Source organism: Dermacentor albipictus, chromosome 1 (genome assembly GCF_038994185.2).
Source record: "Dermacentor albipictus isolate Rhodes 1998 colony chromosome 1, USDA_Dalb.pri_finalv2, whole genome shotgun sequence".
NCBI lineage: Eukaryota > Metazoa > Arthropoda > Arachnida > Ixodida > Ixodidae > Dermacentor > Dermacentor albipictus.
The window spans coordinates 96,138,401-96,155,396 of NC_091821.1; the positions used below are offsets into that span (position 1 = coordinate 96,138,401).

The 16,996-nt window shown below is 46.3% G+C and overlaps 1 protein-coding gene across 5 annotated transcripts in view; it reads right to left on the reverse strand.

Moving 5' to 3' along the window:
* The window catches only part of LOC135902635 (breast cancer anti-estrogen resistance protein 3 homolog), a 252,610-nt gene that overhangs the window by 68,420 nt on the left and 167,194 nt on the right, over nt 1-16,996 (reverse strand). For 4 of the 5 annotated variants that reach the window (XM_065432828.2, XM_065432830.2, XM_070523630.1 and 1 more), the window contains exons 2-3: nt 5,196-5,317; nt 823-934 (exon numbers count right to left, since the gene is read on the reverse strand). In XM_065432828.2, the coding sequence (XP_065288900.1) occupies nt 823-934; nt 5,196-5,317 (234 nt within the window). Of the gene's footprint in view, nt 1-822; nt 935-5,195; nt 5,318-15,182; nt 15,302-16,996 lie in introns of those variants that run through there. The other variant, XM_065432831.2, reaches the window with a different exon arrangement.

Genomic DNA, 16,996 nt, shown 5'->3' on the forward strand with positions numbered 1-16,996 from the left:
TGCCATCATTCAAACTTGGGGCGATCTTCAAGATATCAAAATTAAATGCGTTTTTCAAAAAATATAATAATAAATAAATAAACACTGGATGCATTAAGTTGCGACTGTCTTCATGTATGTCCTAAAAACAACGGCCCCCAAGGTTCTAGTAAAAAGCAAAATTAATTCACTTTTGTAATTAGTCTACTGAAACTCGCGTAATGAGATGTACAGTATGTCCGCCTCACATAGGAACTCTTCTGCAAAAACATCACGTTTGCTACGCTCATATAGCTTTTTTATTTAAAAAAAAATCTGTGCAGTAAAAAAAAAAACTGTATTAGTCGTGACATAAGGTATGCTATCGCTCTGCAGTTTGGCGACTTTCGAGGCTCACTTGACGTATAGGAAGGAGACATTGACAACGGAGATCAGTGAAAGCCGAACGTGAAGCGAGAAAAACGAGTTGCGCCGTGTCAAGCTTATATATGGTAACGCCTGGTCACATCAAGTTTTTCTAACGAGTGGTCTACGTCAGACGCGAAAACGCATTTCAAGGCGCACCGCTCCCCACTCTTTAGACAAGCTGAACGTCTGAACGTAGTCATTCATGTCGTCCCAGAACACACAGTGTACAACATGCACGTCTGGTTACCAACCAACTAGGCTTGTGTACGGCTGGTTACAGATAACGTTTTTTTCACACCAAACACCTTGCCATAGCGTTGTTATGAAAAGCAAGCATATGCATATGCAGAGTATAGTCGTACTGTCCAGCGAAAGAAGCGGTCATGCAGACCTGCTTTGAGAGAGGCAGGCAGCACGGACAGGCACCACGCTCACCTTTGTCGTACTTGCGCTTGAGCACGATGAGGGAGGAGACCAGAATGGCCCGGTGCGCACCATTTTTGACTCCCAAGTCCTTGACATCCCTCTCGGACATCCACAGGATCTCCTGTTAAGGCAACGTAAACGAATGAGCAACGCATATAGCAATTATGTTGTATAACCGCAGTTGCACGTCGTTGCCACACAGGGCGCACTTTTGGCGGCTCGCGAGGACGAATTAAACGTAGATTAAATTATGGCGATGATGGTGCAACCGAACCAAAAGCAAATAATGTGCTAATGAGGTAAAAGAAGAAAAAAAAACTAAAAAAATGTAATTCGATCAAGCTTCCTCCGGTAGGTGGCGCCGAGAGTCGCGAACGCGCACCCTTCCAGCGCTCTAGACAGCAGTGAGCGAAGGGAGTTACGTGTTCCTTTCGGTTCTGTCTTGTGTCGTAAGCGTGCTGTTGCAAGCTTGAGATTAATTTGTGGGGTATTAAAGTCCCGAGAATGGGTAATAAGAAACGCCGTAGCGGAGTGCTCCGAATAAGTTTTGACCAACTAGTTTTATTTAACGTGGAGCCGAAGCACGCTATACGATAACTTTTACAGTCTGCCTCCATCGGAATGCGACCTCCGTCGCCAGAAAAACCGACGACCTCGTGCTAAGCAACAGGTCGTCATAGTCACTGAGATGTCGCGGCGGGCGCTGTTGCAAGTTTACCTATGCTGCAGCTTTGGCGCTTACAACATATAGTATGTGCACCCGCTACGTACCAAGAGCATAAAAATGAGTAAAACGGCGGGGTTATTTTGTTTGCATCCCGCTTTCATAACTTATCCCGAATTGTTCACATAAAACAGAGACGAACGTTGCACGGCATTCAGGTTCGACATTTTGGCATGCATGCTAAATATCAAAGTTGAAAATCACTGGGAAACCTTCATCGCCTTGCATTCACAAAGACGTTTCAGCAAAGCATAGGGAAACGAGAGAATATGTCGACATTTTTATTTAACCCCGCTCACCGATATATCATTTATAGTAGGATTTATACATCAATTTGCGTTTTAAACATTTTCTGGTCTCCTGTTTAGTATGATTTAAAGGCTAAATCTGTGCGTGCCCGTATGCCGCCGCCCCCTCACATGCCTCCCTCTCCCCCACAACACGCGCAACTTGGCTCATGCCATTGGGTGACACTGACCCAGCAGTTACCGAAAGGTGGCTTCGCCACAGAAATTGTCGTAGTGCGGCGAAGCCAACAACTTGGGCGGTATCGACACACACACACACACACACACACACACACACACACACACACACACACACACACACACACACACACACACACACACACACACACACACACACACACGCACGCACGCACGCACGCACACACACGCACGCACGCACGCACGCACGCACACACACGCACGCACGCACGCACGCACACACACACACACACACACACACACACACACACACACACACACACAAAAGCGCAATTTGGGGTTTTACTTGCCCTAACCACGATCTGATTTTGAGGCACGTCGTACTCCAGGTTAATTCTGACCACCTGGGGTCTTTTAACGTGCAATCAAGGCACGGTACACAGGCTTTTCGCATTTAGCCCCCGTCGAAATGAGGTCGCCGCGACCGGGATTCGATCCCGCGACCTCGGGTTTAGCAGCGCAATGTCGAGGCCACTATACCACCACGGCTGGCGTGTGTTTATTTTCCGTCAATCGCTACAGCCATCGTTTTCAAGCAATAACTCGGCTCATGTCATGAAATGGGAAAATGACAGTCGTAGGAACCAGACTTGTACGTAACGAATTACGTGTAATTAATTACTTATCGTAAATTACGTTTTTAGTAATTTTGTAATTTAACGATTACATTGTTTACTCGGTGACGCTCCCTGTAATTCACTTACTTTTTTTCAGTAACCGATTACATGTAACCAGTAACATTTTTGACGAAACAAGCTCTGACAGGCGACGCAGCTTTGAAAAAAATTTTGCTGGAGCTATCGAGTCCAAAGGGATAAAAACATGTACACGGGTTACCTCCTTCCCACGGTCAGCGTCCTGATGCAGCTACGCCGAACATGGCAGGCTTGCAGTTTTGCACACTTCTCTCGGAGGTCCGACCTTTGAGCTTTTCTCATTTAATAAGTTTCTCTGGGACCACAGGCGGCCTTCATATGTGATAAGAGCTGCTGCTAAATTCTTCTTCGCTTAGTGCAGTCTATGAATTTTCTAATACAGAAAGAAGTTTTGGCAAATAAACGCATATGTTTTTATCTGATATTACGTGACTCATATACAACTAAAGCATATACCTTAAAACTTTAGTCATTGTAACACAAGAACAATACTTCTAGAGCATTATGCTAAATTACATTACAGATTTGAACACTTCTTCAAGGAACGTGAACGTTTGCTGGCGTCTGTTACAATTAGTCATTTAAGTCTGAATGGCTAATGAGTGAAGGGCGCGGATATTGGCCGAGAAATTGAAATGGCTCGATAGCGATGGCTACCTTGGCCGTTAATGCCAGGAGATGAACTAATAAGATTTTTAAGTTTTTAACTTGCCCTGTCGCGGACCCCTTCCACTGGCCCCAGCAACAATAAAGTGCTTCACACCAGAGAGCCCAGACCCGAGCATCGCGGCATTGAGTAACCGCAATCGTTTGAGAAAGATGTTCGTACGTTACTATATATACAGCCCTTCTCTCTCAAGCGCATATTGAGCGAGTTTGCAGTGTCGCTGAAGATGTGTCCACAAGGAAACGAGGGAAAATTAACGAATTTCATTTTGAAAATGAATACTTAGTGAAGCTAAACAGCGCTTCAAAGACTGGAGAGGACACATTGGAAGAGCTAGGCCAGCTCGTTGTATTTACTGTATTTGTGCAATGGTTAACAAATGTAGGGAGGAAAGTAACGTTGAAATAATCGGCTACAGTTTAGCAATTGCTCAATTACTTTCGTGTGGCAGTAATTAGTAACCGTAATTAATTACATATTTGAAAAAGTAATTGTAATTGTAGTTGTAATTGGTAACTTTCTTCTGTAACGTGCACAAGTCTGGTAAGGACGCGGGTTAAATAGCGAATGATAGAAAATAGGGCTGGAGAAAAAAGAAGACGAAAAAGAAAAACGCAGACAGCTGAAGGTGAGTAGATTTAGGTTGTTTCGGGGTTTGGGAGGCGAACGATTCCTCGGGTTACATTACCAAAATAATATTTTGTGAGAATACTGGGGACTGGCGATATTTCCGACGGGTGGGCAGTGACTCGGGATAAGTACTTAAGCTTGTCAACCGCACTAATTTCTTCCGTGACTCGCTTCCCACACTTAGTCTCCTAAATTTCTGGGTCCGTATTCACATAAAACTCTCACGCATAGTAGCGTTCCGCATAGTACGCATAGTAGTAGTTAGAACATATTTCAGTTACGCGACGGCGTCACGTCGTCCAAATGGGAGGCTGCCCTAAGCAGCCCCGATCTTGAAGCACAGCTATGGGCTGCTGTATCGGGCCCGCGACGCAGCAGAGAGGCTCGGCCTTTCTGTACCGACGTGGGAGCGGCCTGCTGCGTGCTAAGGACCAGAATGAAGTTTTACCATACCATGCCATATTCCAGCCATTCCTCATGCCGGGCATCAGACAGAAACATTAGCGAAGGAGGCCAGCCAGTGGCAAAAGAGTGCTTACGAAGGGAAAGCTTTGTGAGTTCGGCCTCTGATATCTAGTGTAAAACGACAAATTTAGGTTTCTCAGATCGTCTGTACCATAGCACTGCTAAGGACGTGGCTTATTTACTCCGGACAAGGGGTTTTTCAATGAACCAACTGAATGTCATTGCCGCCGGCAACCCGCCCTCAGTGGAAATAAATAAATAAATAAAGTAAAGCAGCAGAAAAAAAAGAAAATGAGAACAGGGTAGCGACTGAATATATCCTATAAACCTCTGTGGTATACGTGAACAATGTTCGTGTGACGGCATGGTGCCATTTAAAAACAATTTCGCTTTTCCCGTACGCTGAAAACAAACTGTGCCTACTCCAAATTTGCATTAAAAAAAGAAAGAAAGAAGTCTATGATTGGAGTACCCGTTAATTCTAGCGACGCATTTCATCATGTTTACCTATCCCAGCAGAACTTTATTACTGTCATGGATTCGTTGAGACTGATGCTCTTTAATTGCTCCGGAATAGCAACTGCAGGTATCCATGAATGAATTTGAATTAAAGCGCACTGTCCACGGTCCTCCCTTTCTTCGTCTGCTGACAAAGCTCGTTCGAAGGGGAAAGAATGCGTTTTGGCGGTGGTCATACGGAAAAACAAACAAACGCAACAAAAAATCAGACTTGCCTCAACGCCAGTGTACTTGCAGAATAGTAGCGAATATTGCGGCAAGTCCAAGTTCTGGAGCCATACGTCAATATCGAGGTGCGGCTTGCCCCCGGGATCCACCGACATAACGGGATCGAAACCTGCACACACAGACATAGGGAGCCAACTCAGAACATGAAAAACACGACTGATCTGTCAAGTTACAAGAGATGCAATAAAGAAAAAAAAGCAAAAAGAACGGGGCGGGGGGGGGGGAAGCGCTATTTAGTGAGTCCGACAAAGAGCTCAGAACAAAATGCGTCCGCACAGTTTCTGATTTTTATGCGCAACGTCATTGCTGTACTCGTTCTATTTTCTTTTTTTTTTGTCACTGTAATAAAATCAGAACAGTTTGTTGATGTCTCAACAGCATAGTAAGGCATACCACGGTGATCAATTATGATCAGCCGTTAATTCCAATTGTTGTATAATTGTGTCGCAGCATCCGATTACAATAAATGTTTGCAACACATTCACACATCCTTATGGCACAACAGACGGTACTGTGGAATCACAACGCTGGTTACTCTCACTCAGAAATCGATCCAAATCAGATCAGCTCAAATTACGGGGCTTAACATCCCAAAGCAACACTGTGGGTATGAGATACGACGTACCGGAGGGCTCCGGACTGATACTGACCAGTTAACGTTCTTTAACGTGCACATAAAACTAACTACACCGCGTTTTTGCATTCAAACCCCATCGGAATGCGGCCACTGCGGCGGGGACTCGAACCCGCTGCTCAACCAGCCACTGACCCAGTGCCGCGGGTAAATTCCTTTTGTGTGAGCCATTTCGCATTCGGGACACTATGTGTGCCCGACGGCTAAGCGCACGAAGTTCTTGCACGGTATTAGGTGGTTGCAGTGGCGGAGAATAGAAAACAAGAGGTGAAAGACAGAGTGGTTAACCAGATTAAGTGTCTGGTTGGCTACTCTGCACAGGGGGATGGGGCAAGGGGCAGAAAAGATAAGAAACCATGAGAAGATTAAAAAAGAAAAGGAAAGCAGCAGTTCGCACACTCTACAGTTTTTCAATGAGTCCCGTTTTATTTAAAAAGCGTACTAGCGCTTATAAAGCAGTCCAAGCCAACGTCGTCTAGGATCAGGGTCCAAGATTTCTGGCTTGATGGCAGTTCAGTATTGTCGAGCGTGGTGTTGAGGACGTTTCTTCGTGCATTGAGACGATGGCAATCACACAGAAGGTGCGCTATCGTCTGTTTGCACCCGGAAACTTCACAATCTGGACTTGTCGCCATTCCGATGAGGTGGGAGTACGCATTAGTAAAACCTACTCCAAGCCACAGACGACAAATGAGAGTTACCTCCCGCCGTGGTAAGCCATGTGGAAGGCGGAGCTTCAGATCAGGATCCAGGGAACAAAGGCGCTGGTTGTTAGAGTATGCCGAATTCCACTGGGCCAACGTAAGCTTGCGAGCAAGCGCACGGAGCTTTCCCGCTGCGTCTGTTCTAGACATCGGCGTAGTGACGCAATCGTCACTGTTATGTGAAGATCGAGCGGCTGCGTCTGCTTGCTCGCTTCCAAGGATAGTACTACATGACTTGGCAACCTTTGAAATACGATGTCATGTCCTTTTTCAACTGCCCGATGGTAAATTTCTCGTGTGTCCGCGACAACTCGTTCGTGGGTTCCAGGGCGTATTTCGTTTTTTTTTTTTTTCGTCCAGTGCGCGAACGTTCGTTTTACTTGTGCTTGCCAGCACGGGCAGACTGTATCTTAGGAAGTTATAAGTAATGCATGGTATAGCTGCAGCAACGATTGCACAGATGCGCCCAAAGAGATCCCGCCGACGAATTTGAATACATGGGCTATTGCAGTCAACCTCTTCTTCATATATGAAATATCTGGCGTCCAAGACAAATCACGATCGACGAAGACTCCTAGGAAACGGTGCTTTGTTTCGTAAGCAACTACATGTCTATTTATGCGTATAACACACAGAGTCATTGTTTTGCGTGTAAATTCGACTAATCGGCACTTTTATGAGGATACTTCCAGGCCTTTCATATGCAGGTAAGACGTTTGTGTGACCGCCTTCTGCAGTCTCGCTCGCATCTGCGTACGTGTCACGCCGGACGCCCAGATGCAGATATCATCTGCATAGACGGATATCTGGACCGCCTTTGGCAATGATCCAACACGGCCTAACAGTGCTACGTCGAAGAGCGTGGGCCTTAACACTCCTCCTTGCGGAGTGTTACTGAGGAGTGTTACACCCTTACTGGTTAGATGGTGGGCTGTAATTCCATTCTCGGTGTAAGCACGAAGAAAGACCTATCTTCCAAATAGCCTTGAAAAGCTAGACACTTACTGCTAAGTGCGCGTTGTGTTTGTTACTAAGGCTCGATAAAATTTTTTAAACCAGATGAATAGCCGTAGTACAGAGGACTAATAGGCTAGCTGTGGCAATCGGCGCGCACGATATGCAAAAAGGACTAGAACTACACTGTATTGCGCAAAGAATTCGCTCATCAGGAATGGTCTCCCGTAAGAGAGAGAGAGAGACAAAGAGGAGGAAAGACAGGGAGGTTAGACAGTGTAAGTACCCGCTGGCTACCCTGTGCTGGGGAAAGGGGTAAAGGGAATAAAAGGAGAAAGAAGAAGAAGAGGAGAAAAAAAATTAAGGAAATTCACGCAGTACCGCGATACTACGCGATACAACACTCAAAGGCGATCGCACCATTCGCATGTCCTTAAATACTTCAGCAAAGCCCTTAAGGCCTTGAGTGCCGAAGCCCGTCTGGACCAGTGTCCTAGAGCCTTCTCCTCTGTAAAGGGGCGATTGTCCAGTTTTTCAAGCGCGGTTACGAGCACAGTCCTTGGCACTTTGTAGCTGGGACAGTCACAAAGGAGGTGCTGAATCGTCTCCTCGCAGTCGCAGGTGCCGCAAGTAGGGCTGTCGGCCATTCCAATGCGGAATGAATAGGAGTTCGTGAATGCCACGCCGAGCCACAGGCGGCACCAGGGGCCAGTAATGTGAACAACATGGCGTTTACTAAAAAAATGACCTTATAATGTGTGTGTTTTGCTAGGACTTCACGCTCGCAGTTTTTCTCGTTATATGCTGCCAGATAATTGGAATAATAATTGCACGCGGAGTGCTGATTTAAACACGGGAACCAGTCGCAAATAAGATTTTGCTATACAAAACATTAAGACACAAATGGTTCATTTGGCTTAAGTAATCTTAATCGACTAATGTTTTGGAGCATATTAATCCCAAGTAGATAATCGACTAAACTCCAAAGGTTCTCTAAGAAATTGCCAGCAGGCACCATCACAAACTAAGGCAGTTTAATGTCGGCATACCGAATGTACGTGGAGCAGAATGAGTGTACCGAAGGGTCCTGCGCAAGAAAGGCGCTCGCCGAAAATGATGTGCTGAAAGTCGAGTCGTGTGCAGAAAACCTTCAGGCTGCATCGTCGTGCCCACAGAACGAAGGCGTGCCTCCTCAGACAAGCTCTTCGGAGGCCACAGCGTTCCAGCTTCTCCAGCCGAAAATAAAGTTTTTGTTTTTTTCTCGAAGCCTATTCGGTATCATGGCTGCAAATGAATTATCATTAGTGCCTGCGGTAAACCTTTAGACATGGCCTCGTGGGCAGGGCAGAACGGCCCTACAAAGTGCGGCATATTGACGTGACTGCTGGTGTTACAGAGCATAGTGAGTCGACAAGCGTCTCGTGGGAAGCTAGCGGAAAAACTGGAGAAAAGAGAGGGAGAGAGAGAGAAGGCTAGCATTAATTTACGGTTGTTGCGCTTTTTGCTTGTGTCTTCGTAAACTGTGCTTTACCATAGACGTTTACTTGAAAAACTGGCGGCAGATGGCTTCTGATTGAGTAGCCAGGGGCGCAGCCTGTGCCGTAGAGCCATACGGCACGTCGAAAGGCGACACCACCGCGGCGTTCGGTAATAAAACAGCCAGGAAGAGCACTGCTGCGCGCTTTGGTATGTCCAAGTTTCCGGAAACGGCACATTTGTTACCGAGTGAAGACAAGAAAAAGAACAAGAAAAAAAGATGAAAACAAGGCAGTCAGCGCGTTCTGGTGCACTTCCTGTCGTGCAAGCGCGGTTGTGCGAAGGGAAGGGTCCGTTAACTGCGGATTTAGTTTTGTGCCTCAAACTGAGCAGCTGGACAGCCTGGGCGTCACTGTACAGTAGATAAGGACGATACGAGGGGGGCACCACGTATAGAAAGCTTCTCTATCGGGCAAAAGTGTACGCAGAAAAGGCGCCGCTCTCAGCTACAACGTCTAGACTGTCGAATATATATATATATATATATATATATATATATATATATATATATATATATATATATAGAGAGAGAGAGAGAGAGAGAGAGGCACGCGTGCAACGCACACGTGAGCTTTGCCTATGGAGACAAGGTCGAAGCATCGCCCCTGAGCACCGAATGCCATGTTCTTGTCAGGAGGCATAACGTCGTTTCCATACAAAATGCACCTTATAAATGTTGCTTTGTCGCGGCCTCATGAATAGGATTGCATCATCACTGAACAAGGCATGAAAGTGATGGCCAACGAGTTTATGACATCTGGAAGCAGAATTTTTCGCGTAATGAACATACGCATAGTTCGTACATAATGTTCGACCAAAAGCTGAAGGACAATTCAAGAATTTGAAGAATGCCGAAGGCCAATATCAAGGAGGGAGAAACAAACCTTATTCGTACACATGCACTCAAAAAATAATGAATAGCTGCAATTTTTTGAAGCTAAGCAGATGTTAAGTTAGACACAGGCTTCGAGATCTTAAGGTCTATTTTCTAAGTTTACTTTCCCATTGCAATGATGTAAATTGTCTTCTAACATGGCGGTTAGTAGTGTCCGACTTAAGCCAAAGATACTTGTGTTAATGACAAATGGCTGAAACTTGCCTTGCAGAGCCTAGGACACGAAAATGGAGCCATGAAGGCTGCTGTGTTAACGGAGTACCAAAACAACAAAATGGTGACACGGCATGGTCGCTTGATCTGACTACGTATAGCCACATTGCAATCGTTTAGTAACATTCCTAAAAGAAAATAATATGGGATTGTTTCTCAATAGGCAGGATCCATGGCATAGCCCCTATGGAGAGTTCACTACGTTGAATGTGCAAAAGTGGCCCCCAACCCCACTTTTCAAGGATGTTCAAAGAATTCAAGCAGCACATTTATTTTTAAGGAGTTTTAAGGGCCTTTGAATCTTTTACCAAATTCACGGGTTTTCAAGGATTTCAAGGAGGTGTACGAACTCTGGAACTTTCTGGAACTCTGGAACTCTGGAACGTTTACGCATGTTTATACTAATTCTGCGGCTTCCAAGCACCCCTGAAAACTAGTTATGCCGTTCTCGTAGTTAAAGTATATAATAGTAGCCAAATGATGAAAGCACAAACGTGGGTTCGTTAGAACTTTATTTGCATGCTGGCCACGTGTCAGTGAGGCCACCTTTTACTGACACTTTTCTAAACACGAGATCTACATCATTTCTTATCCATAAAGGCAGCTGCGCGGCACCGTTAAATATCTGGAGTGCCATGAAGTTGCGCGTACATGAAGACGACTGCAGATTGATAGATGAAAAAAAGTTAATCTGGCGAACGCTAAAAAAAAGAGTGATAAAGGTTACAATCATGTAATGTACAAAATGCACTACGAACTGTCAAAACTAGAAATGCTGGAATTGGAAAGTCTCTCTCTCTCCGTCTCCCAAATGAGCAAGTAAACACTCTTATTAAGCACCATGGACAACGTACTTCGATGGTTACACTAAGGCTTAGTACAGAACGGCAACATGTATCACGGCAAAAATTCAAGGCATGTGAGGGTGTCCGCATCTAGATCTTTATATGACCTTGCGTATGCAAAGAGTGTTCAAGGCCAATGATGTCAAAATTGAGACTCCAAAGGGACATCTTAATACAGCAGTCGAGCATGGAGGTGGTGCACTGAGTACTACTCTTTTGTGGAATAGGACCATTTGAAAGCGTTTTTCTTACAAGTTCTTTTTGTGTTTCTTGTAATTTTCTAATTTACTGGCATACCGATCTACGTTTGACGCGCAGAGCCGGTTACACGAGTGTGAGACTACAGGCTAAAGCCTGTAGGAACTGGGAAATGATCTCTGAAAAATCAGAAGAAAAAAAAAACCCTAGAGCACCGTTGCGCCAGAACCACGGCCGGTCTGGAGCGCAGGAGCGCAAGAGCGCGTCTCGGCGCGCGCGCTGACCGGCCGTGCCAGCGCAAAGCGATTTCCGCCACTAGCCGACAGGTGGCGCCACCAAGTATGGCCGCTGCAGCAGTTAAAGTGACCCAAAGGACAGGAGGACGATCGGACGAGCTGCTCAAACGTCCGTTTGGAAGCCACTGCGCTCTTGCCCGTGCTGTATAAAAGGGAAGCTGTTGTCAATAAATTGCGCCATGTGGCATTGAATACTATTACCACAAAAGAGTTTGGCTTCTCAAAAACTGCTCAAACGCTAGGGGACAGCTGCACGTTTTCCCATTGACCGCGTAAGTTGAATTATCGTGTTTTATGTGGTGTCTCGTTGGGTAGACGATTTTAATGGGAACGACATTTCGCTTTATTTTATTTAATTCGAATAATGCCAGTATCAGTAGAGGACATAGCATGTGGGCCATACACGTGTTACAAAGTGTTAGGACGTTACGAAATTTCTCCTAAACAGAGCTTTCCAAGCAAGAACCATCCTAAACTGAGAGATGGTGGTGGTGGTGCTGGTGAGTTCCAGCAGCAAGCGGGTTTAGCCTGGCGATCAAGACCGGCAACTGCTTCGCCCGAGCGTCTCTTATAGAATCACTGTGGTGTTTCGCCACATGTCCATCAGACCAGAGAGAGAGGAGAGCAAAAAAAGAGAGAGAAAGAGAGAAAATGATACATAGAAAGGCAGGGAGGTTAACCAGGGGTAGTACTGGTTGGCTACCCTGCACGGGCGGAAGGGCTAAGGGGGATAAAAAAGAGAAAGAGTGGAAGGGGGAGATAGGGAGAAAGAGAGACGAGCAAGAACAAACCGCGTACACTACAGAGCGGTAAGGGGCGGCGTTCTTAAAGGGACACTAAAGGTTAATATTAAGTCAATGTGGACTTGAAATACCATCCCAGAAACATCGAAACACTTGTTTCGTGCGAAGAAGAGGCTTATTTTTAAGAGAAAAATGCGTTCTGAAGCGTCCGCGTACCTCTAGCGCAGTTCAAATCACCCGCCCTCCGATCGAGGAGTGTTGACGTCATGGTCTCATAGTGACGTTGCGCCGTCGCTGTGTAAAACGGCTCCCGCAGACGGCGCTACGGCTTTTCTGCATAAAACGCAAACGCGCGGCCAGAAACAGAGCCAAGACAGAGCCGACAGCAGCGCGAAAGCGTAACTATAGTGGCTAGCGGAATGGAAAGCGCGCGACGATAAGCTGGTTCTTTATTTTATGACGCCAACTTCGACGCTCCTTGCAATGGAAGACCCTGACAACGACACATTGGCTCGCGATGCTGGGCTCGAGTTCAGCGATTTAAGCACTGATGAAGGTGACCTGCTGCTGAGAGCTCGCACTGCCGGCGTCGTTGCGTACTACTACGACGGCGGCCTGCTTTGAAAGGCACTCCACGCGACTTCAGTAAGTCGGCGTTGAACTCGTAATCCTCTGGACGAAATTGCAGCCAGCACACTAAGCGATTTTTCGGCTCTTTGCCAACGTGCTGTGGCAGAGGTACGGCACTTAACCACTTCGAACGGAGAGGTTCACTCGTTGGCACACAGTGATAAGTAACGTTGGTTTCGTCGCTGCAACTGCCCTTGGCCAAGTTCCGCGGACCGTTCGCGCGTCCCACGACATCACATGTTCCAAATGCAAGTTTCGCGAGCCAGCAGGACCACCGCAGCACGACGCGATAAAGAAACAACTGAAACTCCAAAGCGCGCGCGGCGCAATGTCGAGCGCGCAGAGTCGAGCGAGAACGAAACCTTTCGCTCGCCCATACTACCCAAGGGTAACGTCAAGATGTTTTTTTCTTAGAAACGAATAGCAGTAGACAAGTAGCATTTTCTTCCGTCTTATAATCTAATGAAATTATCTTTTTTTAATACGAGTAGTTGAGTACTAGTGACATAAATTATGAGGAGTGCCTTCGTCATCGGGCTAGTACCGGAATGTCGCTGGGGGGTCTCAAATCGTGTCATGCATTTACCTCAATTTCTCAGTTACTAAAGCTCTGTTCGCGATTATATTGACGCCTTAGACGTTGCAGAGCATTGCTTTATCACTTTAACTTGACTTTATGGTAACCTTTAGTGTCCCTTTAAAGTCTATCGTTAAGCCCCGTAGACCGCAGGAACCTTAATAACGCGAGTAAGGCCTTCAGCGCGGATGTTCTTTGGGAGCACTGACCTAAAGCTTTTAGTCCTGACAGTGGGCGATTGTCCTGCTGGAGCGATACCAAATGATAAATGAAAGGCAGGGAGGTTAACCAGGAATGAGCCCGGTTGGCTACCCTACACTGGGGAAAGGGACCATCCTCTCTTAAGAATGGTATAAGAGACGTGAAGTTTCTTTGCGGGCTATAACTGGTTCTTCGGGGAACACAAGGTGTTGAAGGCACGCATGCGGAAGGTACTTTTATTGCAGATTTTCAAGGAGAGCGTCCCTTTCCTCTTGGAATTTTGGGCACAACCACAAAAAGTGTTCAATGTCTCCCGTCTGGTCGCATGTCGTGCAGTTCGGAGAACAGATACGTCCCGTCTTAAATAACCATAATGTGTAGTAGCAGATCCTGTCCTTATTCGATACAGAAGTGAGGCGGCTTCCTCTCGACAAAATGTCTTGCTTACGCATGACATATATGGTGGAACCCAAAGTGACCCAAAGTGATTTTAAATGTAAGATTTTTAAAACTTGATGATCCTTTAGGTCATTCACTTTGGGAGGATGATGGAGCGTTGCTGCGTATGCAAGAGCATCAGCTTTTTCGTTGTCAGCAATGCCAATGTGGGAGGGAATCAACTGAAACTTTTGCTTGTCCTTTCATTTAAAAAAAAAATAAATGTTTTTCCTCCTCCTAATCCTTTACTGTGACTCATTTGTTGCCGAGTTCTTTCACGAGGGCTACTGATACGCGCGGGAACTTGATGGACGCTAGGCCACGGTAGAGTTGTTGCAACGCGGCCTTTGAGTCCGTAAGGAGAACCACGTTCTGTGGAGGCAAAGTATTTGGTTTGAGCAGCAGCTATTGCATAGCGTTCCACAACTGTTCACGAAGCTATACAGTCCAGACGGCCAGACCAAGAACTTAAGAAGTCAACATTTTAAATTATGCACAGTGTGCACACACAAAAACGAAGCACAACTACCGGCACGAGGATTGCAACCAGTTACCAATACATAAATGTGCTCCTAAACAGCTTTCCAGACAGAGGACATTGTAAATAATAATAATAATAATAATAATAATAATAATAATAATAATAATAATAATAATAATAATAATAATAATAATAATAAACATTTTACAATCACATGCTCAGTTCACACACAGACGACAACACGTTGAGCTGTGAACGAAGAAGCACCGAGGATGTACGACGTGAAGCATACCGCCAGCGAGCAATGTCAAAGGTTTGAAGACAGAAAAAAACAGTAATGCGATTCCATTGCGTCAAGATGGCGCCACCGACGACATTGGATATTCCCGCGCCTACAGCCCAATGTTTTCAACATGAACTCGTCGGCAGAAACTAATGCGGTCTCTACAAAGAAAAGTGGATAACAAATTATCACTGAATAGACCTGCAATATGAATCTGCGAAAAAAACCACACACAATCAGCCACAGTTCCCCATGAAAATTTCGAAAGAAATTACCTTCACGTTTTTAAAACACAGATCAGCAGACTAACGTCATAGCGTATCTAGGATAATTCTAGCGAATTTACCTCAGCGTTGAGACCCCGTGTGGCGCTGGTATGAATGAGACGAGAAGAGAGGAGACTAGGCGGGGTTGGCGCGATGAAACGAACGGACACAGCGGTTATCGCGACGCACTCGACAAGGTTACTGGGCGCCGTGGCAATGCGCGCACAACAGCGGCAGGTGCGCCGCAGTTATTTGACGTACCGCGACCATCTGGGCGTCCGCAGCGGGCGCGCGTGCCCGCCTGCGCCGCTTGCGTCGTACACACGCGGCGGGCAGATGTGCGCGCAACGCGTTACACGTCTTTACTATACGCACAAGCACACTCGCGCGCGCCGTCCGTTGCACCCGTATGTATACCTGCTGCCGAGAGGGTGGCCAACACATTTGCGCAGTCATTTCAAAGGAGTACCGGTTCCTTTTGCAGGTATAGCACATGCTTCTCGCGCCACTGAGCGTTGTCTCAAATTTCAGCCCACATATTCAGAAGGCGCACAAATTTCGCCATCCGCGTGGACAATTCCAGCCTACAACGCGACTTCCCAGAGCCACTGAACGGCGAAGTCTATAGTCAACAAATCACCTCACGTGAATCGCGCCCTTTGCACGTTCGTTCCTCCGACGCGCGCTTCTCACTCGTCTTTCCCTAGCAGTGTCTACTATAGAGGGAATCCCGCTATGATTACTGCGATCGATCCAACAATTCCGATTTCGAAAAGCTATTTTCAACGCCCACATCGGCTCGTAGAGGAGAGCAAGTATAGCTCATTATCTTTATTTCCCTGCTTTTAACGATTCTGTTCAAATTAAGTTCACCCTCTCGTAAATCGTTCTACAGCGCGCCCCGCAGTACAATGTTGATTTATTGCGCCCCACACACTACAAATTTGCCCCACAGATTCTGTTCGGGCGCCTTTTCTTGTTCCCACGCTGTACAAAGGGCATTTATATCGAGGAAATGGGAACGCACGGTACACGCTGAGGTAGATAGATGCGGGTGGTGGTGGGGGTTTGAGTAAGGGTACGTTGTCTCAACCATGACGGATAGTGTCCAGTTGATCTTGCCTAACAGGCTAAGTTACGCGAACGCTACACATTTAAATCAACCGCACATGGCCCTTTATTTCCTGATTTATCAGTTATGAATCGCACCAAGCGCGTATCTCAACACTGTGAGTCAGATATAAAGTCGCTGTGCTAAAGCCCACACAACCGTGGTTTGGCCACGCGCATGGCCGGTCGTCGGACGAGCATCTATCTGTCGTGAACAAAACAACTGCAGTGTTTTCGCATACTAAATGACTAAGCAGCGACTGTACACACCCCTGCCTGACTTTGCAACGATAGTGAGGAAATTTCGAACATCTAAAGGAGAAAAGATGCTATACCTTCATCTAAGGCTGGGCGATTATTTGATCGATTAACTGTCGGACCGATCGATTAAAGCGTTAATCGCGGTAATGTTTTTTTTTTTCGTAGCGATTAGTTAGTTAAGCTCACATGAGCAAAATACGGCAAGCGACGGCATTTACGCTGCCGCTTCTCTTGCATGGGAATTGGGGAGGAGTTCCGACTGCGCCCACACTTGCGCGCTGCATGTGTGGGCGCAGTCGTTGGTAAAAATGCTAGTAAACGTGTTAGTAAAATGCGCGGAGAAAGTAAATAATGCACAAAGCTGAGCGCCGCTTTGCCAAGTTATACACGTGGCGTGGATCCACAGAGGCCGCGGCTACAAGGAAACATAGACAATTGTGCCGAGCACGTGTGAGTGCGAGGAGCAAAAGCAAATAAACAAAAACAACAACAACGCTGGCCTACAGCTGCAGTGCACACTGGC